This window comes from Thalia democratica, chromosome 1 (assembly GCF_965202585.1).
Source record: "Thalia democratica chromosome 1, ktThaDemo2.hap1.1, whole genome shotgun sequence".
NCBI lineage: Eukaryota > Metazoa > Chordata > Thaliacea > Salpida > Salpidae > Thalia > Thalia democratica.
Window position 1 is genome coordinate 49,912,676 of NC_139165.1, and position 27,813 is coordinate 49,940,488.

Here is a 27,813-nt window from a genome sequence, read left to right on the forward strand (position 1 = left end):
TTTAAAACTTATTGAATTAGTTTTTAGCTTTCTACCAGTGGCGTAGCGAGGTATTTTGGTCATAGGGTGCGCAATTTTTTTCTCAAAAAATCCCCTAACTTGAGTTTTTTTTAATAAGCTACAAAAAAAAAAATTATAAGTAATTTAATTAAAATAAATTCAATAAATAAAATAAATTCGAAGTCACTGTTCAAAAAAATACTTATATGTTACAAAATTCAATAATTAAAAAAAAAAATTTATTAGAATTACTTATACTTGCACAAATATAAACTTACTAACTGAAAATTGTTTTTACTACTTACAGTAAACTTTATATCTATAAAAATGAATAAATTCAATAAAACGAAAATATCTCTTTTATTTACAAAAAAGGTATCAATCTCTTTAATATACAGTACAACAGTGGTAACAGCACCTAATTGCACATTATATATATTACACAAAATTGTTTTCAGTAAAAGAAAGTAAAATGTTATAAATAGATAAGATTGTTTGCTTATTTAATGTAAGTTAGGTATTAATGCAATAATTAATTACATCAAACTAAATTAAAATAAAATAATTTAATTAAATTTGTTGTATATTCACATTCTTATTAACTTTTTTTTTCCTTTTATCAATTTTTTATCTAGGAAATGGCCAAGGCAAATGATAGTGTAATATACTACATTTTGATTTTGGGCCAAATCGTAAAAGATATTAACATTATTTATAAAATAACTATTTAAGAGTTTTTATAACATGCAAACTAAGGGAAATCAAAAGAAAATTAAAAAAAAATATTTATTTTTGGTTCTAATACCATTTGATGAAAAAAAACGAAAAAAAAACTTTATTTTTGGAGGGACACCATGAAATAATTCCAACCCCAAATTAAATTATTTTTTTTTTAAATTAAAGGCAAAGGTGCGTTCTCTAAAATAAAATAAAAAAATTTTAGATAGCTTTTAAGATAAGGAAAATAATTGACATTAAAGTTTTATGTTTTTTGAAAAATTAATAAATTTTCCTATAACAATAACTTTATGCTCGTAAATTTATTTAGTACAACTAACTCACAATTTTGGAAAAAAAAATTATAAAACTTAAAAAACAATAAATAGTCAACTAAGTATAATAATTAATATCTCTAAACATTTTTCTTTATGCAATTTCTCGATAATGTTCAATATCTTTTTTATATCATTTGATAATTTTCAAATGTGACATTTTTTTAGATTTGCAACGTTCCATACAATATTACGTTGCATATTTATTTTAGTAATAATCTAAAAATTTATCAAAACAATTTTTTTTTTTGTTAAGTGTTATTAAATAAATTTTACAAAAAAAACAATTTACTTTGAAAATATCAGGATTACATTGTCACTCTTTGAATCAAAAAACTGTCCTGAGTTAGTTTTAAAATGTCCTGAGTCATCAGAAGTATTTCAAATTACTTTAAAAATTGTTTTTAATTTTTTTTAAACTAATAAAAACTGAGCTCTAAAACAAAACTGATTAGACAATAACATAAAATGCAACTAAATTAACTATAAAAAGAACTTTCCTGAAAGCATTAAAAAACATAAAAACTCTCCAGAGTTTTAAAAAACAAAGCTATTCTAAGTCAGCCTGAGTTTAGAAAGTCATATTAATGAAAAATTAAGTTATGAGTCAGCCTGAGTAATCCTGGTCTCTACAGAGTCATACTAAAGTTTTCAATAATTCATAAAATCCTGAGTTATCCTAAGTGTGTGGAAAAAGTTTACTAAAGTTTCTTGTACAAAACAAAATGTTTAAAGGATAAATTTTTAAAGGTTAACTTTTACAAAGTTAAAAAAAAAAACAGAAATATAACTTTTCCCTTATCTCGAAATCAGTTAATCTAAGATCTTTAGGGAATAGCCTTTTTTAAATGTTACAAACAGTTGGTAGAAAGCAGATATTTACAAATGTAATTAAGAACTAAATAAACTTAAATTTGAAATTAATCAACTTGTCTTTAAGACCAAAATTTAATTGTAAAAGATCTGTTTCTACAAGTTGCTTTAAATTTATTCATTTTGTGTCTGAACAAATTTTTAAATAACTTGCTACAAAAATTAATAAGTTTTCAAAGTCTATGGCTAATCGAATAACACAATTTGATTTCATTATTACCTTAATAAAAAAATAAACTACTTTTACTAAAAACTTTAAGTTTACTGAAATTTAAATAAAACTTTTTGTATAGTGAGATTAAAACTGTAATTCCAGTATTAAATGTTTATCTATTATTTTTTTTATTTTACTTTTTATTTTTTATAATTTTTTTTGATTTTTGTTATTCGTTTATAAAATTATATTATTAAAATTTTTATTTTTGTTTTCAATTTAGTTTTACTTTATTAGTAGTTATTTATTGCTACTTTTTTACAAATTGTTTATTTTTGAATCAATATCATTATAAGATAGGTTTAGCTTTATGGTTTGTTTCAAATTGTTAGCATTTGTCCTTGTAGAAGAATCTATCATAAGTGATATACTACTTTGATGCACTGCTCTCGTTGCGTTCTTTCTGAGTCTAAATTCTTATGAAGTTAAAAAATTTTTGCTTATGGAGTGTTTAATCAAAATCGGTGCAAACTTGCGCTTACGCACCGAATCACTATTTTTGGTAATTGGTATTTAAAAATTCATTTAACTTTTCGAAAATTAGATAAACATAGTTAAAAAAAAAGCAAATTAAGCAGAGAAAATAAATAATAAAGGATAAAGATAATACATTCTTTTTTTTTACTTATTTTCTTCTTTTTAATTGGCACGCATGCGCCGGTGTCCCTACCCACGCTACGCACTGCTTTCTTACAAAGTTTAAAAAAACTATTTTAGATTATAAATAGTTGATATTATAAAATGTGTTAGAAGGCAACAAAAACTTTAAAACATTTAAAAAATATCTTCATACTATCAAAAACTATACATTTTTTGTCATACAGTTTTCAACCAACATAAATTTCTGTCAACAGTTTTTTTTCTGAAAATACTAGCTTTCTAGTTTATATACTTAATCGATATGTTTTGAAATCATTTTATTTCATTTTTAAGAATAACACTTTTTTAATAACTAATAAATACAGCTAGGGATAAAATTTGTCCAAAAAAATCTAATGGAGCTACAAAAATTGATAAAGTATTTCATTATAAAAACTAAGTTCAAAAAAAAATAACACTTATTGTTTAAGTACTAATCTTTAAAATAACTTCGATATTTCTAACTCTAAACTTATACTAAATTTATATGATTTATTTATATAAACAACTAAACTTTAAAGACTAAAGTCCAAATCCTTCTATAACAATACTGCTGTTTATCACAAGATAGTATTTAACATACAAACTTTAAAAAACACATCAAGTTTGGTTTTAAAAATAACTGTTAATTATAAAAAAATTAATAAGTAAAATGCTTTGAAAATATTTTATTTAGTATATAGTATTATTACATTTCTTTCATTATATGTATAAAAAGATTACGAATTTATAATTTATGTTAAATTAACGTTAAATATTAAACAATAGAAATATTTTTGAATTTTTTTTATATACGTGTTTTTAAACTATTTAGTTTTATTATTTATTTCTAATGAATTCATGCAAACGCTTAAGTGAAGGTTTAAGTTTTTATTTATTCTAAATTATGAAACAGCAAAGACGTTTTTATTTGCAGAACTTTCAATGTAAATACGATATTTTTGTAACTAAAATATTTTTTATACTAGAAGATTTTAAAGTATACGTATAAGAGTAGAAGAGAAACTGATTAAACATATAGAAATTAAACTAATACAGATTATTTTATTGTTATATAGCGTTTTATTTACTTCATGTTATACTGGAACCATATCTAGACATTTTTTTAGGGAAAGCAACAAGTATAATATACATCAATAAAACATAACAAACTTTTATTTCCTCAACTATAAGTAAAATTACTTTTGATGTTTAACATATTTCAAAGCTAGTTGCTAATTTAAAAGCAAATTAGCAAATTACAAAGAAAGTTACGTACTACATAGTTACAAAAATCATTAAAATTAACATGTGTTCTTTTTCTTTTATTATGTTAAAGTTGATTCTATGTATGTAAGTTATAAATATAACTAGGTCTGCTTAAAACGATTAAACTAACTACTAAATTTAAAAGTAACACAACGCAGCTAAATAAATAATAAATTGAAACCAATTTTTAAGTGTATAAAAAAGAATAACAGTATTTTGACTAAGTTATTTAAAATTTCAAAACAATTATCTTAAACTTTACTTCGCAGAAAATTTTGCACGTAATTCAATAACTCTAATGTTAGATTTTTGTTAAATATTATATGAAAAGTTTTCTATACTAGCGCAATAGTTTAATACAAAGTAACGTTGCATTTTATCAGGGTAAAACACTTAATTTAGCTTTACAAACTGATTTAGATCCTTATATGGTATAAGTAATTTCTACAAGCTATACATGTAGTTCAGTCGGAAATGCAATTATTAATCAATTAAAAATCTTTGAAACCTTTGTAAAATTACTTAAATAATTTTATCAGTTTTATGTTGTTAGTAAATATTGTAAAGAAAAACTATATATAAATTTAGAAAAAATGTAGTTTGTTTTTAGTGCAAATTAAATACTTAAAAGCTTATAAGTTCTGGAATATCTTTTAGTAAGTACTATAATATTTAAAGTGTGAATTAAAGTAAATCAGACTACAGCGTTTTCCATAGACTAGTTTAATAAAAACTAGTTCTTGCAAAATGTTGTTTTTTTCAGTTGAATCGTTGTTTGTCTAGCATAGCTGTTTGAATGCAAGAGGTGATAAGAGTTAAAACAACAAGATTAAAAATTATTTTAAACTTTGTTAGTTTTGCTTTTAATCAAAATCTGAGTGGGCATCAAAAATGATGCGTGTTGTTAGTAACTAGTCAAGAGAAACTAAAAATGTTTAGATTACAACAGTCTATAACATTAAATATATTCACAGTAACTATAATTGAAAAAAAAACATAGTTTCATACTTAATTTAGTTTATTGGTATTCTAAATCTAATTTATAGCTAAGTTCAAACCTTTTTAAAACAATTAAAGCGAAAGTTTTGTTGTCAAAGCTTACAATTGGAGTTTTAACTAATTACTATTAGTTTACTATTAAAATTTTTATGTTTTAAAATATTTCTGTTTATTAGTTTCTAAAATTGTTTTAAATAACTCCTCTAACTTTTTTACAGTTCGGCCCGTGAGATATTTTTCTATAAAAATAGGCTCATAGTTTATAAAGGCTAAAACCCTTGACATAACTATACATTAAAAATGGTAGTAAAACTGTTTTTTAAATCATAGATTGTTTTAAAAATTATTGCAAAACCTTAAATTGTATTTCCGTTAAACATATAAAAGTTTGTTAAATCTAAGCTTGCTTAATTACTTAAAGTAGTTATGTGTATAAAGGACATCTCTGGTTAAAAAATATAATTACGGTTAATTAATTGACTACACATGTAGTATGTTGCCATCAGGAGTCTCAAAGCAAAATGCGGTCTCAAAGTCAAAATTTGCGGCCCGTGAGGTATTTTTCAGCTAAAAATGTACAATTTTAAGATGATAAAAATAAAAGCTTTTGTGCTAAAGACTTACAATTAGGCTTTTTATTCATTGAGCCTTATTTATACAATAAGTAAATTAGAACTTTATGGTGTGAGAGGAAGGTGCATCTACTAATCAGTTGATATCTAGATAGAAGGAAACAGTTCGTTAGCTTTGGAGGATATTAGTCAACATGTTAAAAATGTGAATTTGGGGTACCACAAAGCTCAGTATTAGGACCGTTGTTATTCCCAATACTCATAAATGACTTACAAAATAATACTAGTCTTAAAGTCCTCAACTTTGCAGATGATACAATGTTATACAAAACATTCACAAAAGACTCATACCTAAATGAAAGTAAAACTTTTAACACAGAACTAAAGAAGGTATCAGATTGGTTTTTGGGAAACTAAACCTTAATAAAACCAGAAGCATGAATCTACACCAATCAAAAAATAGTTTATGGAAAAATATAGAACTTAATGTTAAAATAGGTAAAACAGCTATAACAAACACTGTTAGCTATAAATACTTGGGAATAATTTTAGACTGAAATTTAAAATGTACAGAACACATAGAAGCTATAGAAACAAAATTAAAAAAAACATTGAGTGTATTATATAAAACCAGACATTTCTTAAATGAAAAACCATTGTATTTATTCTTTATATCTTTATTTATCAGTAATGTTAGATATAACTTGTTGTGCTGGGGAGGAGCAAATAAAAAATGTATAAATGATATCAATGTTCTTATAAACAGAGCACTTATATGCATACATTATAAGAAGTATGATGATAGTGTAGGAGAATTAAAAACTCAGAAAAAAATATTAGATGTTGATAGTCTGTATCTATATGAAATAGATCTGTTTATGTTTAAGTTTAACAATAACTTGTTACCAGATTACTTTAAAAATACTATAAAAGTGTAAAAAATGTCCATAATTATCATACGAGGTGTTCAGAAACAAAATTTTTCCTACCTAGATTCAACAGCAAAATAGGTCATAAATCGCAATCCTAACAAGCAAGTAAATTATGGATTAAGCTACAATTATGTTTTAAAAATATAAGTCATTTTTGAAATTTCCAGGATGAACTTAAAAGTTATCTTTTAAATAGTGATTCTTTAGGTCATTAGTGATCATTCCTACTCGCCTGTTTATTTTGTTTAAGGAGTTAATAGTATTTGTCATTTAGTATCCAAAATTTAATTTTTTTTTTGTTTTTTTTTGTTCGAAAGTCGATTTGTTTGGTTACAGTATCATTGGGTTAGTCTAGGTTTTAGCATTTTCTATCTGGTTGTATTTTATGATTATTCTTTAAGATTACTATTTTGAATTAAGTTCAGAACACTTAAAAACTTTCTTTTCTTTTCTTTTTCATGCTTACAATTTTTTCTTTTTTAGCATGCTAATGTAAAAAAAAATAGTTATAGATGTTTTTACTTTAGCAGAAAATAAAGTACTTAAATAATAAGCTAAGACAACTGTTCTAAGCAAACTTAAGTTAATTTTTTTTTGTGTTTTTTTGAGGAAATTAAAGAAAAAATTCTTCATTTTAAAGTTTTCAAATGTTGCTTGCTTTCTATTATTACAGTTTTAGACTTGTAAAAGTATTCAAAAAAATTAAAAATAAAACGAATATTTTAAAATAGAAGGATATTTGTTGTTGTTAATATCATTACTGTTGAATTTATTATAGTTTTTTATCTTTTTTCTTATTAAAAGCATAAATTATACAGAATTTATCTTCATTTTTTATAAAAGTAAGTTCAGTTATTATAAAAATCACTTCTTTAAATTTCTTTAAAATAAAATTACAATAGTTTATTTAACTATTCAAAACAATTTAAATTACATTAAAATTACCATTTAAAATTACCTTTTAAACAAAAATACTTATAAAAAAAAATTGTTAGAAAACTTCAGCGTATTACATTTTACTTTCTTTAAAGAAGTTGAAACCTATAATTCAAGTATTCACACGTTTATTGTTAGTGTTGTTTATCTAAAATTAAAAGTTAATGTAAAGTGATATGTATATTTTTTAGTTCATATATTACTAAACTAGACTCATAGTACATTATTAAACAAAAAATTAAGTTAATTTTCGTTTAGTTTTATTTTCTTTCATTTTTCGTTTCGTTTAACTGATTGTTTATTACTAAAGATTTAAATATTTAAATGATAAAAAAAACTATGTGTAATAGCTCGTAAGAAACTTTATAAGCATGTGGTGTACTACTCGATAACCGAAAGGTTCCTTTGTACACCAGGTCCTTAGACCATACTTTTTGAGCGCTTTTTTTTATCGTTCAATAAACAATAAACATTAAATATATTTACTAGTGCTCTTTTATTGCTTATTTTAAATTTTGGTTTTAAACAGTGTTTTTTATGTAACTTAGTACAATTTTTTTAAATAACTGCGGCCCGCTCAAGACTCCTTTCTATAGAGTGCGGCCCGAGACTTAAAAGGTCCCTTTGCTACATATATACCAGTATATTTAAATTTTGGCATAAATATTTACAGAACTAAGAAAGTTTAAATGATTGAATTTTAAGGTGTAAGTTTAATGAGAACTTGTCAAAATTGAACGAAGACAAAATTGCATGAGGGCACAAATTTTCTCAAAGATATTTTTGCGCGAAACAAATTTGCACGAAGGCACAAAAATGCACGAGGTAACAAAATTGTACGAAGACAATTTTGCACCAACGATCAATTTTGCATGAGTTACATTTTTGCACGAGAGTGAAAAAAACAAAAAATAAATAAATAAAAACAGAAAAAAAAACAGATAAAAAACTAAAAGATAAATTAATAAGAAATCAAAATAAATACTGACTGAGGTAAGTGTTAATAGTGATAGTAAAAAAATATATATACATAATTTAAAAATTTAAAATATATAATAACAATAATAAAAGATACCGACCGAGGGTAAGGGTTAGGGGTAACTGTGAAAGTAAGAAAAAATTAAAAATATATTGAACTGATCTAACGATGTTATTACTTAGTTGTACGCACGGGCCTGGCGGTTACTGACTTTAACGGGCTATTATAACAATATCGTTGATAGTTACTTATGCTAATGTTCAAACTTTATTTGATAAATAGACTAATATGGCTTACTCACTATTTACTATATGTTTAACAAATAAATTACTTTTACTACTGTTAAACGTAATTCGAGTCTGTGGTGATCAAATGTATTAACACAAAATTGCGAAACGAAGAGTGATAAAATACTAAACAAGATAAATATCAATTAATCAAACTATCAATTCTTTTAAAAGTCTAAAATACATGAGTCAAAGAAGCTGAAAACTAAGTGTTCATTTAAACTAAACCCATAAAGCAATAGAAAAGCGAACTAAATCCGCTTAAACAAGATCGAAGTCATTCAAAACTGAATGCAGCAAAAAACCGCAATGGCACGCTAACTGCTACGCAGCCAAAACTAAAAGCCTGGTTCGAGCGTAGCGTGAGTTTTTATACAAATGTGCTCCCTCGAAAAGAAGAAAATGCCATTAGCATTACAATATAAGTTACTGACCGAGAGTAAGAGTTAGGGGTAACAGTTATAGTAAAAAAAACTAAGAAAATTAATAAAAGAATTTAAAAATAAAAATTCAACCTGTGTAAATTTGTCTGCTCGTGCAAAAGTGACCCCTCGTGCAAAAGTATCTTTGTGCAATTTTATTCCTTAGTGCAAAAGTATATTCGTGCGATTTTGTACGCTAGTGCAAATTTGACAGCTACCCAAGTTTTATAGCTTTAAAAGTGAACTACATATCTAACTTATCAAGTGATTGAGTTCATATAGGATAGGGATGGACAACATTCGGCCCAGGAACAAATTTTAGTGGTGTACCTTTTATAGATATAGAAAAATTATTCCTCGACATGAAATTAAACTGTATGACGCGATAGCCGAAAGGTTTTTTCACCAGGTTCTTGGACCAAACTTAATGGCTTTTTTTTTTTTTGTTATTCAATAAACAATATATATATTCATGTTTTTAGTGTTTTATTCAGAAATAAGCTTGTTTCGAACATTAAGAAACTTATTAAATTAACTTATTTACTTTAGCATAGTAAGATTGAAACATTTAACGCTGTAAACTGAATATTAAATCGATAAAACTTTGTTACTCGTTAATATGAACTAAAATTTTTCCTTGCGTAACAATTTTTCATTTTTTATACAGCATAACTTTAACCACGTTTAGTTCTACCCATTTTTTTCATATAAAAACAAATGTAAAAGTAAACACGTAACAGTTTATATATGTAAAAACACATTGCACAGCTATTATGCTCTACAATAAAGTTTGGACTTATTAATTTATAATATAGGCTAGGTGTGAGCAACTTTCTCAGATTAGAAAAACTTTAGTTCTTGACAGCTCAGAGCAATTTTATTTCTTTAATTTTACAAAAACTACCCTATTTTCCAATTAATTTTGAAAAAATACAAACTGTATGTAATAATTTAATTCTATTATATCTAAAGTAAGTTTTGAATCTTCCGTAAATTGAACTTACAACTTTTTTACTCTTCATTCTAAATTGTAGAATACCTACTGTAAATTATATGATCTAGTTTTACGGACCAGATTTACATGCTCGCGGGCCTCAGTTTTACCTCCCGCTGGTCGGACCCACTTAAATGTTGTAAACATTGTCAAGTTATATGTTTTTCACCCCTAATATCGGCTCTATCCGAACTTATATGCTATTATAATTCTAAAACACTTTGAACTACAGACTAGACTTGATTGCATGAACCCGAAAAGGATGATGTGGGAGCTGTTTTCAGCGGACATAATTTAACAGTAAAGGTAAAAATTAATAAACTTAATTTTAAATTCTGATATGTATGTTTAAGTTGGTAATTTGATAGAAAGTTTTTGTTTTATAATTGATTTTTTTGTACGTGTTTATATTATAGTTTTATATAAAAACTAAGAGTTTAAATCAGGTTTCCTAAAGTGAACCATATCCCTACTTTATCACAAGTTAGTTACTAAAGGGGTAGTATCTAATAAACGAGGAATTATTTTTTAATTTTCAGCTAAAAACGTTTTATTGGAATTGGTTTTGAAAACCTTCTTTTAAATCAGCTCAACTTAGTGAGAATTGTATGTTTATCATATAAATATTTAAATTTAAAAATATAAGCTAAAAATCGGGGGGACGGCTTTTAATTTTTATTGTATCACTTACTTACTTTTAATAGCAGAATTAAAGTACTTCAAGGATTTATTACAATACAACCATGATAAATACACCAAATTTTTTTTAGGATTTGCAAACTTTAATAAAAAATTTAGTCAGCTTTAAATTCATGGTATTTCAGAGATACTCTTTTAACCTTACACGCCACTAATGGTGTGAAAAAAAACATAATAAAGAAGAACTATCAAAATTCAAAATTGTAAAAATTACTTTCAACATTTTATAACGAGTGTAACATGATATAAATATAACACTCTTAAATATTTTATTGCTGAAAAGAAAAGTTAATTTTATATAAAGATAGAAATTCAGTAATTAAACAAGTTTAAAACAATTATTTGGTGATTTAACGTTTTTTATATCTTTTTAATAAGAAATATTATGCTAACACTCTAATCAAAATAAAGAGTTACTAAGTTAGATGATGCTATCTACATTCTAAGGTAAAGAAAAAAAATATTTTGCAAATGATTGCCTGTACTATACATAAAAACTTGTACCATAAGTCTACAAAAGGATCTTTATATCAAAAATTAAAATAATACAAAACAACTGATTGAAATTTTAGTAAATACATTCAAAAAGTTATAAAAAAATCCTACTATAAACAGTTCTTTTGGCTCAAAATAACAGCAGCTTTGTAGTGTTTAAACTGTTTTCGAAAACTATCATCTTTCAATGATTGTTGAAGAACTCCTAGAATTGACAGTATGTATGGTGCTAGCATCTGATAATGTAGCTAGATCTTTAGATAGTAAAAATTTATTATTTATGCTTCTATCTTTTGATTTATCATCTTTTTTTATTAGCAAACTTCCAGATGCAGAAAGCTGCTTAAACGAAGGTGTAAAGGAGCTTTGGCGAACTTGAGATGATACAGAATCTTTGTACTTGACAAAATTGGATGGAACATCATAGTGAATGATATTTTTACCTTCTAAGTACTGAACTTTCTTTTTACGGTAAATGAAAAAATATATAAGACATATAACAAGTATAATTGGTATAACAATACTGACAACGATTGCAGCAATAACCCCACTGGTTAAAAAAGGAGAACCAAGGCTAAATACATCACCTTTTGCTAAGCCAAGAGAATTTTCAGCTTGGCAATAATAATCTCCAAAGTTGTTACTATGGGCTTCTAATATGTTTAATGTACCTGCCACATTATCTTCCACTATATTTAGCTCACTTTTTTCTTTAGAATTTAGACTTTGAATCGCTTTCCCATTAAAAAACCATTTATAGGAAGGAAAATTAAAACCATCAGATTCACAGCGCAATTCATAAGCATTACCTTCAACTAAATTTGAAGGTTTCGTGTAACTAGGCTTGGACGGTTTGTACAGTACTCTTAACTTATATCCACCTTGAGAGATAGCAATAGGATCTTTAAAATTTGAACCATAGCAAGTAAAAATCCCATTATCAGACCTTTTTGGTGATTTTAAAACCAAATTTGAAGTCTTTGGTTCCAGACACCAAGAATGAGTTTTGGGAAATTTACTGTTTTCTCCACATGGACCGTCCTGTTTTTTACCAGAAATGTAAACTCCAGGACTCCTTTTTGTGTCTTTGGTTTCATCTGATTGATAAAACCATAAAATTTCGGTTTTATTTTTGCTCTCACTCGTTGTAGTTACGTCACAAAACAAAGTTAATGGTTTATTTTCTTCTACAAATGCTAGAGTTCTAGCATTATTTTCTTCTGTTCTTCCTTCAACTGTTTTTGTATACACATTCACTCCATCACAGTTAAGACTTTGAGTAACTAAGAAAAACACAGCTAGCTTTATAAAGCAAAGCATATTAGTTTTATTTTAACCTGTAAATATTTCTATAGAAATTAACTAATTACTAAGTACAGAAAACAACTTGATAACTATAACTATCGTGATCTAAAACATAATCAGCTGAAATAATATTTCAGTGTTATCACCTCTTAAAAAAAGTAATTTTTGGCGTTAATTAAAATTATACTATTTTATTTTAATTGTTAACTATTTAAAATGAAAAATCTATAAACTGTAAGTTGACACGCGTACAATATTAAAAACAATGGTGATTCTAAACTGATGTAAGCTAATATTTTTTTTTTCAATTTAGGTTATCTTTTAATTGGATATTGTATTATTATTTATACTTTTTAATTTTATTCCTCTTTGACTATGATAAAATGACAGAGCACTTTTATTTTAAATCAGAATAAATCATAAAACAACTTATGAGCTTTCAACAAAAAAAACAACAAAAGCCAACAGAGCTAAAGCATGGACTTTTGTATGCGGTGAGACTAGCTTAAGTTAACAAAATGCATTGAATTGCTTAAAATATTAGTTATGGACATACTGTAAAAGTTTAAATAAGATCGGTTAAAAAACAAAGAAGAAAATAGACTTTTAGTGAAAGTATTTTTATGACATTTTGCTTTGCACCTTCCATTAGGAACCTATTGAGCTCTGACTTTGATCGCTTATATCTCAAAAATTACTTTAATTTTTTAATCAGTTAACAATGTCTGATAGCTCATATAAAACTCTACAAAATAAGATCAATTTGTAAAAAAACAAGGTGGAGCTTCCTATGCCCTTAAAGTTATAATAAGTAATATTATTCTTTATGGGATCTGGAGTATAATTTAAAAAAATCAATTTGAAACTTTTATATTAAAATAGATAACTATTAAGTTAACTGCTCCAAAACGAATATTTAAAGATGCTTTGGCTCTATATTCAAAAAAAAACATTTAACTTAATTCAAAAACTTCTAAGGTGTACAAATTTAAAAAAAAATTTTTAGCACAATAATGTTTTATACATTTTATACATACAGGGTTACTAATCTTTCAGCCAAAAATCCACCTTGAGTGACCAAAAACTGCCCGGAGTCATTTGGAATTTTAAAAATCCTTAAAATTGTTTTTTTTTTTGCCTCTGGAGCAAACTACTTAAAACCTTATATTCATTTTTCTACTTAATGATTAAAAAGAAGGTTGTATGTGTATGCTTCTGCATTAGATGTTCACTAAACTTATATGAAATACTGTTGTCGAATATTCAACATTAAAAGTTTAAATCAACTAAGATTATAAAGAAAATTTTTGGATAATTTTATGTAACAATGTTAGTTTACTTTATATATGTTAGAAATTGTTTTACTTCTTTTTAAATTTTAATTGACTAACTTTAATCTTACAAAATTAAGTACTCACTTGCATGAATAAAATTAAATCATCTTATATATTAATGATAGACTTAAAACAAAAACTAAAATATTATTTTTAATAATAGTGAAGAGCCAGTCACAAAACTAAAATATTTTAATGAGCAATTCAAAATCAATAAAAATCATGTTTATGAACAAAATTAGGTTTATAAAATAACAAAATATTGAAACAGGATCAACTATTTAGTGACAACTATAACGTTTATATTCTCACAAAAATTTTAATCATCAAGCAAAAAAAAAAGGTAATTTATATAGAAATCTAGGGACTTTTTGGAATATTGCAAGTTTTTAGGGAATTCTAGGGATTTCTAGGTAAGTTAGAACCCAGTGCATACAACCATTTTGTTCTATTGTACAGTTAAAAACCTACTATAAATTCTTCATACTTTTTAATAAGGGCATAGGGGTCCAACATTGGTTTTTTTACTAAAGTTAACAATGGCTTTTAATTTAAAGCTTAGAGTTTCTATTATAAGATATTTTTTATAGAACAAAAAACAATAAATCAACTTTTGATATATAACAAGTTTTGTAAAAAAAATTCGATACAACCATATGAAATCAAAATCTTTTGGAACAAATTTTTTGAGGAATTTTAAAAATTTACTAAAAATCTATCTCTTCCTTCATTTTTAAGCAATTTAATTCAAATTTTCAGGAAATGTACTTTTCATTTTTACAAACAACTTTTAAAAAGCAGATTTTTGAAAATAATGTCATCAAAAAATTTTGACCAAAACTTAAAAAAAAAATCTATTTTTTGTTTATTTTTTATAAAATTTTTATTTTCTAAAATTAAAAAATCTGTTTCCTACAAGTTGTTTAAAATTTATCAAAGATTACTCTGAAAAAGTTTAAAAGCAATTGCTCAAAAATTGAAAGAGGAGATAGATTTTTAGTGAAAAAGTCTTTCTTTGCCCTTAAAGTTTGCACCTCCGGTAAAGAACCTATTGAAAGCTCTAACTTTGATCTCTTATATATCAAAAGTTACTTAGAATTTTAACAAGCTGTAAAAAGTAACAAGTAGTCTATCTAATTATATAAAAAGTAAGACTAAACTTGAAAATATGTTATTAACCCTAACCTATGCCATTAAAAAATATGTGAAAGCATTACACAAAAATATATGAATGAAATACTTATTTAAACTATTCATTTACCACTTGTTTTAAATATTGTATAGTTTTTATCAATAAATAAAATATATTGCTCAAAATTTCCTACCTTTTTCATGGTTTAAAAAAATCTAAAAAGAACATTAAATAGGTTTCAAAATGTTGTTTAATAAATTAGTAAAAAAAAGTTATATGCCTCATGCCATGGCTTTATGAAATGTATTATTAGCTTTTTTATTTCCGTGCTCCAACCTGATAAAAAACAAAAGTAAAAAAGCAAGAAAATATTTAAACATTTTGAGTTTTCAAATAAATTATTTTAGTTTTAAATGGAAACTTAACAATACAAGTTAAAAGTGGTAAAAAAGAATAGAGATATTGATAAGTACTTTAGGTATTTATTTGCAGCTGTTGCACGCCTTAATTTAAACAAAGATTACACTTTCATTGAACAAAAAAAAACTGGCCTGCTTAAACCTTTTATAACATTAACTTCTACCAAAATATGTGAGACAACAATTAACATTTTTGAAAAGAAACCCAGCTTTAAACAAATAATTGTTACAGTTAATTAAATTATTATGTGAACAAAAACACACTTTAAATTAGTTGTGCTTACATTAAATCTTTATATTAGCAATTATAACTAATTAAAAATGATTATAACTTTTAGCTCAGTGGATTAATGCACTTTTTAATGACTTTTCACCAATAAATAAAACTTTAAATAATTTTTGAGAAATACGCAATAAATATTTGAAGGTTTTAAGTTTCTTATGAAAAAAAAGAAATCAAAATACAATTTCCTTAAAAATCTACACTATCCAATTTTTTTTCAAACTTATTTAAACTTTCTTAGTATAATCTTTATTAAATTTAGAAAAAAATATGTTGCAATGAACTTTTAAACTTTTAATTAACAATATTTTCTTTTCAAAAATAAATAAATTGATTATTTTTTGTTTTAACAAGTTTTATATATATTGAAAGAAACATCTCTTGGAAATTTTAGGACTTAAGCTTAAAAACTTTAAATAGAATAAACATTTTTTGATGATGATAATTTTATCCATATGGTATATTTATTGTGTCAAATTAAAATTTTGCTACTTAACATGTAAAAATTGTTTAAAATTCCATGTTTTTTAGTATTTTTTTTCAAAATTCTAGGTTTTTTTTTATTTCTCAAGTTCTAGATTTTTTAGCAACCCTGTGTCAAATACTTTTAGAAAAAATGACTAATGAGAAAATTCTTAACAACATACTTATATTGAAAAAATTTGTGTCTTGTTCACTGATCTTTATACCTTTTAAAAGCTGTGCAAAATAAATAACTGTAAAATTAAGTCTTGTGTGGAAAAAAATATTTAGTTTCTTATTTTGCACAGCCTATAAAAGGTATGAAGATCAGTGAACTAGGCAACAAAAGAGAACTCCAAATAAATACAAATAAATAGAAAATAAACAAAAAGATACTGTTGTTCTTTTTAGTTGGTATTTATCTAGCTTCAAGTTTTTAAGTTTACAGCAGTTATTACTAATTGAGTAAAAAACACTATCAATAAGTATGTATGTGTTTATTTTTAATATTAAAAATTATTTCCTAGAATTGCTCATTATAAATAAGTGTTACTTACAATTTATTAAATAAAAAAGAAGTTAAACAAAATCCATGGAAACATTTTTAAGTTATTAAGACTTTGTTTCTTATTATTATACATAAAATTATTCAAAAGTTATTTCAGAACATTTAACTTGAAAAAACTTAAACTTTTTTTTAAGTCAAAAACTTGAGAAACTTTTTAAATATTTAAAAATATACAAGTTTTTCTATTAGTAATAATCTCGTTTTTTAAATTAGTTTGTCACATTATGTATGTGTAGCTGCACAGTTTTTAACAATGATTTAATGATAAGTAATTTATAGAAAAAAAGTTGTTTCCTAATCATTTCATAAGAAGTAGTGCTTTATTTTGGGTGGCTTCAGATTTCCACAACTTTTTTTGAATAGCTTGAAAATCATGCAAATCATTTGTATAAAAGTAGCAAATCATATTTGCTGAAACAGCAAAAAAACTTGTTTTTCATGGTAGTTTAGTTTTTAATTGACAAAATTTTATTTTTGATTCTTTTATTGTTTGGGTTAGAGATGAGGGTATAGATATAAAAAAAAAATTAATTTACTTCTAAAAAATATTGTTGACAGATATGCTATTGATTTAAATGAGTTTCAACCTACTCAAAAACAGTAAGCTACCCCTTCTTTTTTTATACTATGGTACTTTCTTTCATGTTGCCAATTAAATAATTTAAAAGTATTGTTTTAAATTTACAGAAGAATAGCCATAATTTGAGTTTTCTTTTGTGCGCTATGCTTCCAAATGCTAGTTTCAAATTTTGATAATTAAAGGACAAAAATATATTAGTTAAATTAAGCTGTACTTATAATAACTCTGCTTTAAAAAAAATGATATATTTAGATATGTAAATTTCAACTACGCTTTACAGTAAGAAATAGCTAGTTCTATTATTTTGGATAACACATACTGTCATACGACTTGTTTATCACAATTCACTTTTTGTATCTAAACAATTAAATACTAAAAAAAAGTTAAGTCCTAAACGAAAATAACAAATCAGTTTCACTAAAAAAAAAAATATATATATATACTAAAAAAAATTAATGCAAATTATTTACAAAAAAATTTGTAACTTTTTTTACAATTAATTACTTTAGCTTACTATTAAATTTAATAATGACAGTAAAAAAAAAATTAAGTGTTACATATTTTTGAACTACTACATCAAACTATTAAAAAACTCCAAAAATATTTGAAACGCCTAAAGCATTTATTGAGGTTTTTTCATAATTTTCATAACACAAAGCATTTAATTCACTTTTAAGTTTATATTTAATAACAATTTAAAAGAAACAGTTATTGTGTGGTTAAGCTTTTAATAAAATTAGTAGTACAGAGAAAAACGTAAAAATAAAAGCACCACTGAGATAAAAAAAAATAAAAATTAAGTTTTCCAACTATTTATATAACTTTTACAAAAGCATGTTTTTACCTGTTATACATTAGCTACATAGTTTTTACACATGTACTAACAACTTATTTTTAGATAAGCTTTTTAATTTAGAATTGTTTTTTGTAATTAAATTAGCACATATAAGCTATTACTTATAAAAATAAAGTGCGAGTTACTCAATTTAATTTAGGTATTTTATTAAAATACACACTATAATTTTCATTAACTACTAAGTTATACTAATTTTAAAGTACAGGAGAAAATTTCTCCAACATTTAAACCAAGCAAAGTTAAATCAGTGTAAACAATAATACTAATAAGTGGTAGTTGTAAAATTTTACTTAAAATAAAACTTGAGCTTCGATTTAAAAAGTTTCGGTATGTGGTGTTAGCCTTGATGGCTGAGTGATCTTTTTTTATACTAGGTCCTTACAAGTTTACAACAACGTTTTTTTTTGAGAATTTATTTTTTCATGTACAGCATTAGGTATTAAACAAAGCAATTTAATTTTTATCTGTACATTAAAATCTTAAATAACTAATTTTATATGAATACAAGTTTTTGATGTTTTATGTTTTTTTATGTTGATGATTTAATATAATTTTTAATCTTTTAAAATAATAGTTATAAATAATGATGTTACTCTTATTCTTTAAATCTTAACATTTAAAAACGTAATTCCTGTAATGTTTTTAACAAAAAAAGCATATAAATAAGTGAACATTGCTACTGTTCAACAAAAGCTCTAAACATCTTAATTATACATTTTATATTAAATTCTGTTTTCCAAAGAATATTGATTTAAGATTAATTATTCATTTAAGTATTTAAAAGTAGTTTACATGTAAAAAGTCTTAATTTGTTTATCAAAACCGAGTAAGCAGCTTTAAAGTGAAAAAAATTAATTTAATATCGAAAATAACTTAAATTTATGGTAGTTAAAATTCGAGTTTAGAAAATACCTTATTTTCCAATAAAAAACAATAATATAGTTATTAAATAAAGCAAATCGGCTGTTTATTATAATTGTAAGATCTTACAAAAATATTTTTAGAACTTATTTAAAAATTTAAGAAGTGCATTAAAACTTGATTTTGAATTGCACCCATAAATTTAAAACAGATAAAAAAACTTAACAAACAAAATAGTAATAAATTTAACCAAATATTTTCAGTTACTTTAGATGTTTATATATATTTATTTTTTTTTTAACGTAGTTCTTTACTTTGTAACTAATGTTTTATATCAAGAAAGTATTGTTTTGAGTTGCAATAAAGTTTAATATTTTGTAATTATGTTAGTTTTAAAGTAACTTTGTACTTTATTTGAGTTTTTGTTTTTTCCAATTTGAAAAGTTTTGATAAAGTGTATTAACATAAAAAGCTAGTAGCTACGTTCTCGTAAGTTATATCAAATAAGAAGGGTATTTTATAATAGTAAGTTACAGTCGAGTTATTTTAAATGTCTTAAACTGACTATAAAACTATTTACTTCTTATTCAACATAAATTTAGAAATGAAAGTATACTGTTTTCGTAAATTATATAAAAAAAAGTTTTGCATTACAATGAGAACTATTGTTACAAGAACACTTAGACTATTTTTAAATTAAATTTTTTTGTTTGTTTGCTAGAAATTTTTTATTATTAAGAATTTTCCTAAGTTTGATACTCACCTTACAATACTATAACTTAGTTAAATGTATGGTTAAATATTTTGGTAGTTTAACTAGAAACAGTGCTTCTTAGTAATTTTCATAAAGGTATCTAAGTTTACTTAAAAAAAAAACTATGTCTGTTACCAAAACTTATTATTCGATAACCTATATATAGTTTAATTTTTATAAGTATACTTTATCTTGTATCTACATTGTTTTTATTTGATAATCATTTTTACTAAATAAGAATTAATCTAGAATAGGAATGGGCAATATATTACGGCACTAGTATTATTTTAAAAAAATAGCTTAGAAAAATAGTGAAAACTGTTACAATTAAAAAAGTTAGTAGAATTAATATTCGGTCCGCTAAGTAGAAATATCTGGCCAGCGAAGTACTTTTTAGATTGGAAAAAACTTGGGCGACATAGACAAATTTATTTTGAACTGTGATCCTAATTTTTTTTATTGTACTATAACGTTTATTAATTCATTAGATTTATTTATACAGATATTTTTTTTGGTTTTTATATCAAAGTTTTCTAAATTGAATACGCAGCTGTTACGAAGACTTTCTTAAACAAGTTTAGCCTGCAATTAATTTTAACTGTTTAATATGGCACTGGCAACTGGAAAACTTGTCCACACTTATCTTAACACCAGAAAAATGAAAATATTGTCATGATAATGTTTAACTTTAGTCTTTTTAAAAGCTAGATTATGTTATTACAAAAATAGCTTAATTTAAATTGACGTTAATTAAAAAAAACTTTAAACTGTTTCTGTTGCTTAGATAACTTCAAAAGCAGTCTAACAAAGCTTAAATTTTTCTTTAGTTTTTGTACTGTGTTTATAGCTCTCATTTAAATCACAATAATTTATTACATACCTGGTCGAAAAATAATCTTCAAGTTTAATTTTTTGTTACAATAAAAAACAAGTATATTTGACATACTACAAAGCTTTAAAGTTTATTTTTTTATACGAGTAAAAACCATACAAAAAACACGGCACAAATATATACATTTAAATTACCAAGTATATTATAATAACATGAGGAAAATGAGAGAAGAAAAAAGCAAAACAAAATCAAACGTGGTTTGCTCAAGCATAACACACAAAAGTGGCGTGATTGTTTGGTGCTGTTTTTTTTATAAATGTAGTTTGTTATGTTTTTAAAGATATATTAAGTTTATTGTAAACTTTGTTAACTCCTGTTAGCTATAAGCTGTTTTTTTTAAATAAAATAGTGTTTGGTTATGATTTATATGACCAAGAATAAAATAAATACTTTTTTAGTAATTTTTTTCAATAAAAATATGCACCTTTTTGTAAAATGTTTGTAAAACAAAATTAATTGAGTATAAGTAGCTTACTTGACAATTGTTTGTTTTTATTAAGCACTAATCAAATTCAAGTGACTAGAAACTAAGGTTAAAAAAAAAATAAAATGCATCTCCATATCATAAATAAGTATGGTTTACTAGTTAAGAGTTTAAAAAGTGTTTAACAGACCAACATAAAACTATTTTAAAAACATATAACATTTCCTTGTATTAGACTTTTCTTACATAATAGTTATGATAAACTTCATAAAATAGTTTGCATCGTACAGATTTTTGGTACAATAACCGGTTTTGAACATAACTAAACTTTTGAATAGTTTCAATTTTTAGCTGCTATTGAGTGAATTGCTTATAAGCTGTTTTAAGATAAAAAAAAAGATAAAAAGGTTTCATTTTTATAACGTTTGCAGCTTTAAACTAAAAAAAAATTGCATTTAAAAATTTAAGACAATAAGTAAAAATATTTTTCATTAAACAAAAGTTTAGACCATTGGTGCTTAAATAAACTTAATTTCACACTTATTTGTTAATTATTGTATTTTACTTTATTTAAATTTACTTACTTATTCATTGCTTAAAATTAAGTTTTTTAATTCACTTTTTCAGTGTTTTTGTAATACAAATATCTCTAGGAATAACTATAGAGATTAAGTAGAGGTAATATGATTGTTAATAAAATAATTCATTAAATTAAGATTAAGAACTTTAATCTTGGTGTTTCAAAAACTTTCTAATGGTTAAATGTTTACCTGAACTTTAATTCACTTTTGACAGTTTCAATTAGATATCTATACTGTTATACTTTATAAATATATTTAGCCATGTGTTATGACAGACGTCTAAAATCTAGCTTTAAAATGATTTCTCACAAGTAATATTTATTCCTACCCTGTTAATTTTTTGTTTTTTGTAATATAACTCATCATTGTTATGAACAACTGTTGTTCTCAAAGTTTTAAAAACTTTTGCACGGTAACTCAATAAAAAGGAAGTTCTGATCACACTAGATTAGAACTTCTTTGTTCTAAAGATTGCAGTATTAGGCATTTTTGTATGTTTAATAAAAATATCTGATGACTTTTTAAGAACTGTTAAAAAATACTTTTTAGAGGAAAAAATAAAAAAATGTTTTCAGTATCTTGAACTAATGATATTTTAAAAGTTTTATTTTATTACTCATCATTATTTTCGTTCAGAGTAAGTTACCGCTACTGTGTACAAGTGAACATTATACGAAATCTTAGGTTATAAGATAAAATATTAGTTAATCTATTTACTTTCAAATAAATTGTTTATTTTGATGACATTTTACTTTAATAACAATTTTCTCATCTAAAATATTCTAAAGCGTCAGTATTGTTTAAACTAAATACAATGGTTTGGTCTTATTGCCAATAAAAAATTATTTGATTTAATTTTAGTTTTTTTTATATACTGTAAAAGTAGTAAAAAGCGTCAACTAAAATACCGTATATGTTGTTTGATTAATGTTTTGAAGCATAAAAGATAGAAAAACTAACTAAAAATATTTATAAAAATAAACTGTAACTGTGAATTATAAAAAAAACCATTACTAAACATCTGTCTGTGATATATATACCATACGCCAGACACAAATTTAAAAAAACGACTTGAAGAATATTTTTTGTTATGTTTGTGAACAATTTTTACAGTTTATACTTTAGTATATAAAAAATTTAGAATTTGAAATGTTGTTGGAAAATGTACTAATAATAGTAAGTTGGATTATTCACCTGTTACTGTGTGCAGTTATTGTGCCTTACATTTCTAATTATTATAAAATCTATCGCCAATTAAATCAAGATCAAAAGCGTCATTGGTGCATGAGGTAAAGTTTATATTCGAGTTGATTTGAAACCAATAAATAAAAATACTAACTATAAATAGTTTGAATATTCACACTAAACTTTATTTTCTGTTTTTTTCTTTTAATTTATAGTTTTTACGTGGTAACTAGTTTTTGATTCAGGGTATGTAATTGCAAGCATATCATACCGCTTTTAACATTTATATTTTATAGATGGACATCTAACTTTCATGCTGTAATTGTAACTGCAGGAGGAATAGCTATTGTAATAGCTGTAACTGCTTACTATCCAGTAGAAGAATATACAACGTTTGTTTGCTTTTACATTCAAACATATCCATATATAAATGCAATTCTCGTTTTAAAATTAAAAATTTGTTCTTAGGTTTTTCTCGAAACAGTCAGATATTTATATAATTTGTAAAAAAATAGTTTTATTTATATACTTTTAAACTGGTTGGTAAGGTATCAAAAAAATATATATTTTTGAAATCTAATAACATGATTTTTAAAAATTAAAACAGGACTAAATTAAGCTTAACTTTTGTGAACGTAAACCAGTATTTAGATAATTCCGCTGTTTATATCAGTTTATATTTTATTTTTTCTTGCAACTGTTACTACTTTGATTTATGAGCTAAGAAACAGCTTCAATTAAATTGATTTTAGTTGTAACTTGAGTTTATTTTTCAGTTGGTTTGGTTTGTTAGGAAGGATCAATATAGCATGGAGCAACGGTTACTTAATACATGGTATGATTTTGTAATGTATTTTTTATTTACCTTTTTATTGATTTTTAAAAGCAAAAAAGATATAAGTGTAAAAACAAAATTTTACGTTATTTAATTTTATCCATGCTTTAGAAAATTTATAATGTTGCAGTCTTAATAAAGTGTTTTTTTGTTTTTAACGTTGTAAAAACACTTTATGGGCTCTTTATAACAGTGACTACGATCTCCTTTAAAAATATTATCTCATAAAGCATTGAAAATTGTATATGACTTTAAAAATAGGATAAATGTTTAAGAAACTGTACTTAGCTTGTATATTGTAACCGAATTTGTATAAAGAAGTATACCGAATAAAGCTTGGTATATATGTGATCGTTTACACTACTGATTGTTTTTCACTTTGGTAGTATTGAAGCCTAATATAATTTAGTAAAAATTTATTTTTCCATAAGTATATAAAAGCTGAATATAATAAATAAATTTACTTAACATATTTACACAATGAAATTACTTTCGGAAAACTTTTTAAATTATGAAAATAAAATCTAAAATATAATTGAGGTGTGCTTTTTCATAAAGATTTTTATTAGTTCTGAGATAAAGTTATGACATGTTATGCCATGTTAAACAGTTTATCGTATTTTTCTTTTAGCTATTTAACAATCGATACTAAAAAAACAGTTCAAACTGGTTTTAATAATTTTTAAAATATTTTAGTAAGTTGAATAGAAGAACTTTGTAAAAACATAAAAAAATAAAAATTTAGTTAAACGTGTATTTAAAAAAAATATCTATTAATGTTTGTGCTTATTATATATTAAATTTTTTCTACAGATTTTCTATGGATGGCAATTTATAAGAGAGCAACCGAAGCGACGCCATTGGCTTTTGTTCATCACGTGGTCGCGTTTGCGGCGTTTTACTGCTCACTGGTTAGTGAAGAACTTTTATTTACTCCTCTGTATTTCGCTAGCAACAGAACAGATAAAAATTAATTATATCTCAATTGAAACTGGTTTTAGTCAATAAAAAACTTTGTATTGATAAAGTTAAACATTTAATAATCTTATTAATTGAATGAAAAATAATTTTATAAATAAATTGGTGAGTCAATATATTTGTATTAAAATACTTTTGTAAATAATATGTAAATTGTATAGCTGAAGTAAGTATGGATACAAATAACATTTTTTTTCAGTATTTCGCAAAGCTTGTATACTACTCGAACTTTAGAATAATAACTGAGTTCTCAACACCTTTCGTCAATTTCAGGTAGTTTATCATAACATTTGAGTTTATAATTTGTCACAGACATTTTTTGATACCCTGTAAAATTTTAGAGTATATAGTTTTACTTCATCGTTTTTATACGTTTTTCTTATTTCATTACAACAGTAAACTAATTAAGAATAATTTTAGTACATTCAGTACAGTAGTACAAAGTAATACGTTTATCCTAAAAATATCCTCTTTATTTAGATGGATGCTGTCAGTTTTGAAGAGGAAAGACACAAATATGTATTACTACAATGGCATTCTAATGACTGCTTCATTTTTCCTGTTTCGTATTGTTCTAGGTATATTAGTATGGGTATCCATTGCATACCTTTTTCAAACAGAGGAGTACTGGGCTAAGTTAGTTGTTTTGATTACCCAAAAAAAAAAAAAAATTGAAAATTTTCAAACTAATTAGACTTTATCAGGTTCATTTTTAATTGTTTTCAAAATTAAAACTGCTAATTTAACATCTTAAAGTAAAAATTTTCAAACTGATTTGTAATAATACAATCGATAAAAAATTCTGTTTTGAAATCAGATTAAACCTTTATCAAAAGTTAACTTTTGTACTATTTTGTTATACTTCTTAGATTAAGGTCCGATGAAAACTATTAAATAATTTATAAACCTTTGTCATAACAACTCAAAATACTAATTTGGTTATTTACTGCTTTGTTATACAACTTTGAATTATTTAAAGTAAATCTGCTCAATCTTACTTCTTTTTAAGTTTAAGTTAAAGCGTTATTAATAATTTATCTAAAATTTATAACTTTCATGTTTAATCATTTTATAATAAAATGACATATATTTTTTAATCGCTCTGAGATTTTTTTTTAAAGATAAATTAAGTTTTTTAAATATTAAAAAAGTTAAAATTTTTACTAATTTTGTTGTTTTTATCATTTCAAGTAGATTCGCCACAAAAACTTTTCTAGTTTTGATAAAAGTAAGAAGTATAATTTAAGTACTTTAAGTGTACGAATGCTTAACAATTTATAAAAAAAAAATAATCTGTTTTAAAACTACACTTTAATTAATATTTTTTTACTACTTGGTAAACTAATTTGTTTACTCTGTTGTATACTTAAACCTTTTCTTTTTGAGTTTAAATAATATATATCTGTAATTTTTTCATTAACTTAAAATTTAAAAGTATTTAAAAACCTAGGTTTAGTTCACTTTTGAACTTTATCTCGCAAGTCAAATAAAAGTAATAAAGTTTTTTTTCAATTTTTAACTCAAAAAATTTTATTTTAAAGATAAATTCAGCAGAAAATTAAAAAACTTTAATTTTAATTTTACATTAAAGCTCTTAATAAGATTATAAAATCATATTGTTTTGTTTTGTAATTTTTATCAGTAGAGTGAACCAATGATAAACTGACTTCAAATTATTAAAGACTTTTATGTTTTCAAAGGCTTTTTAATTTGAACACTACTTAAAATTTTTTTTTTAATATTTACATTACGTTTTAAATTACTTTTTTGTAGTTATAAATTGTTTTTTAAATAACACAATGTTGTTTATAATTTGTTTTCAATAAAAAATTGCCAAAGTTATAAAATTTTGACATGCTTAACTGAAGTATGAATTAACTTTACTTAAACTTTAATAATTACAGTGTTACTACATTTATTCACGTTGCTTGGATGACCTTTTCAGTTTTGATGGATCTGCTAAACATAGTTTGGATGTACAAAATAGTAAGAGGAATCTTGTCATACAAAAACAAGCGCAACAATGTTGATGATGCCAGCATTCAAAATGAGTGTTCTGATGAGCTCAATCTATGCTCTTCAGACAGCATAGCCTAGCTTTATAGTTCTTTTATTACCTTTTTGCTACTATGATGTTGTTAAAACCTTGTTTTTAAGATAAAAAAGTGTAACTTTTATAAAGCTTTACTATCTTTAGGTGACAATCATATCAAAAATACAAACATGACTAAAATTTCATCTACTTCTTATTAGTTTTTTTTTTTTTGTACTTAGGTCACAGCTGAAATTTTATAACTGATAAAATCAGAACAAACTGTCTTAAAATTAAAGAAAATATTCATAGTGCATTCGCAGTGCAAACATATTTTAAAGTTCTCCAGCTTTTAATGTACGTTTTCTTGCCGGTTTTTTACACATTTTCTACAATTCTTGATTGTGATTGTGCTGCCAAAATGTAGTTTAATATTTACATAAAACATAGTTCAGTACGTTATTTAATCTTACCACAATCCTTTTTTATAAAATGCTTTTCTTATGGTATCTAAACCTATTGCATAATATTTACGATTTTCTGTATAAAATTGTATTGCTTTAAAAAGAAAACTAAAAGTATTTTTTACAAAAAGTCTTTTGCCTTTTTTTTTACTTTGTTTTGAATGTTTTTCTATAAGAATTTTATATTTTAAAATCTTGATTTCCTTTATCTTCACAGTTAACTTTTATAAGTTGAAGATATAATTTTTGTTTAAAATAAATTGTGATCTAGATTTTACTTTTCCTGTATTTGTGTTACTCTAAAACTATGTAGTAAAATTGATATAAGGCTGTATATTATTAACTAAACTAAGGTTTATAAAAATTATTATTCCTTATTATTATAAACTATATTGTTTTTTGAATGAAATAAAAAGCGCTCAAAAATTTGTACCAAGGACCTGGTTTACGAAAAAACTTTTCGGTTATCAAGTCATACACCAAAATACAATTTAATGTCACGTCCAGGACAATTATAGTGATGTTAT

General features: G+C 24.1%; 2 protein-coding genes across 2 annotated transcripts; one reads left to right on the top strand and one right to left on the bottom strand.

Moving 5' to 3' along the window:
• Nucleotides 1-11,444: 11,444 nt before the first annotated feature.
• LOC145846320 (uncharacterized) lies at nucleotides 11,445-12,674 on the bottom strand. Its single transcript, XM_082953181.1, has one exon. The coding sequence runs from the start codon at nucleotides 12,659-12,661 to the stop codon at nucleotides 11,519-11,521; it is 1,143 nt and encodes a 380-aa protein (XP_082809307.1). The 5' UTR covers nucleotides 12,662-12,674; the 3' UTR covers nucleotides 11,445-11,518.
• A 10,236-nt stretch (nucleotides 12,675-22,910) lies between these two features.
• Nucleotides 22,911-27,536, top strand: LOC145844516 (TLC domain-containing protein 4-like). Its single transcript, XM_082951917.1, has 7 exons — nucleotides 22,911-23,081; nucleotides 23,274-23,369; nucleotides 23,754-23,812; nucleotides 24,626-24,723; nucleotides 24,990-25,063; nucleotides 25,271-25,426; nucleotides 26,695-27,536. Exons 1-7 carry the CDS (start codon nucleotides 22,942-22,944, stop codon nucleotides 26,885-26,887), a joined length of 816 nt encoding a protein of 271 aa, XP_082808043.1. The 5' UTR covers nucleotides 22,911-22,941; the 3' UTR covers nucleotides 26,888-27,536.
• The last annotated feature ends 277 nt before the right edge of the window (nucleotides 27,537-27,813 follow it).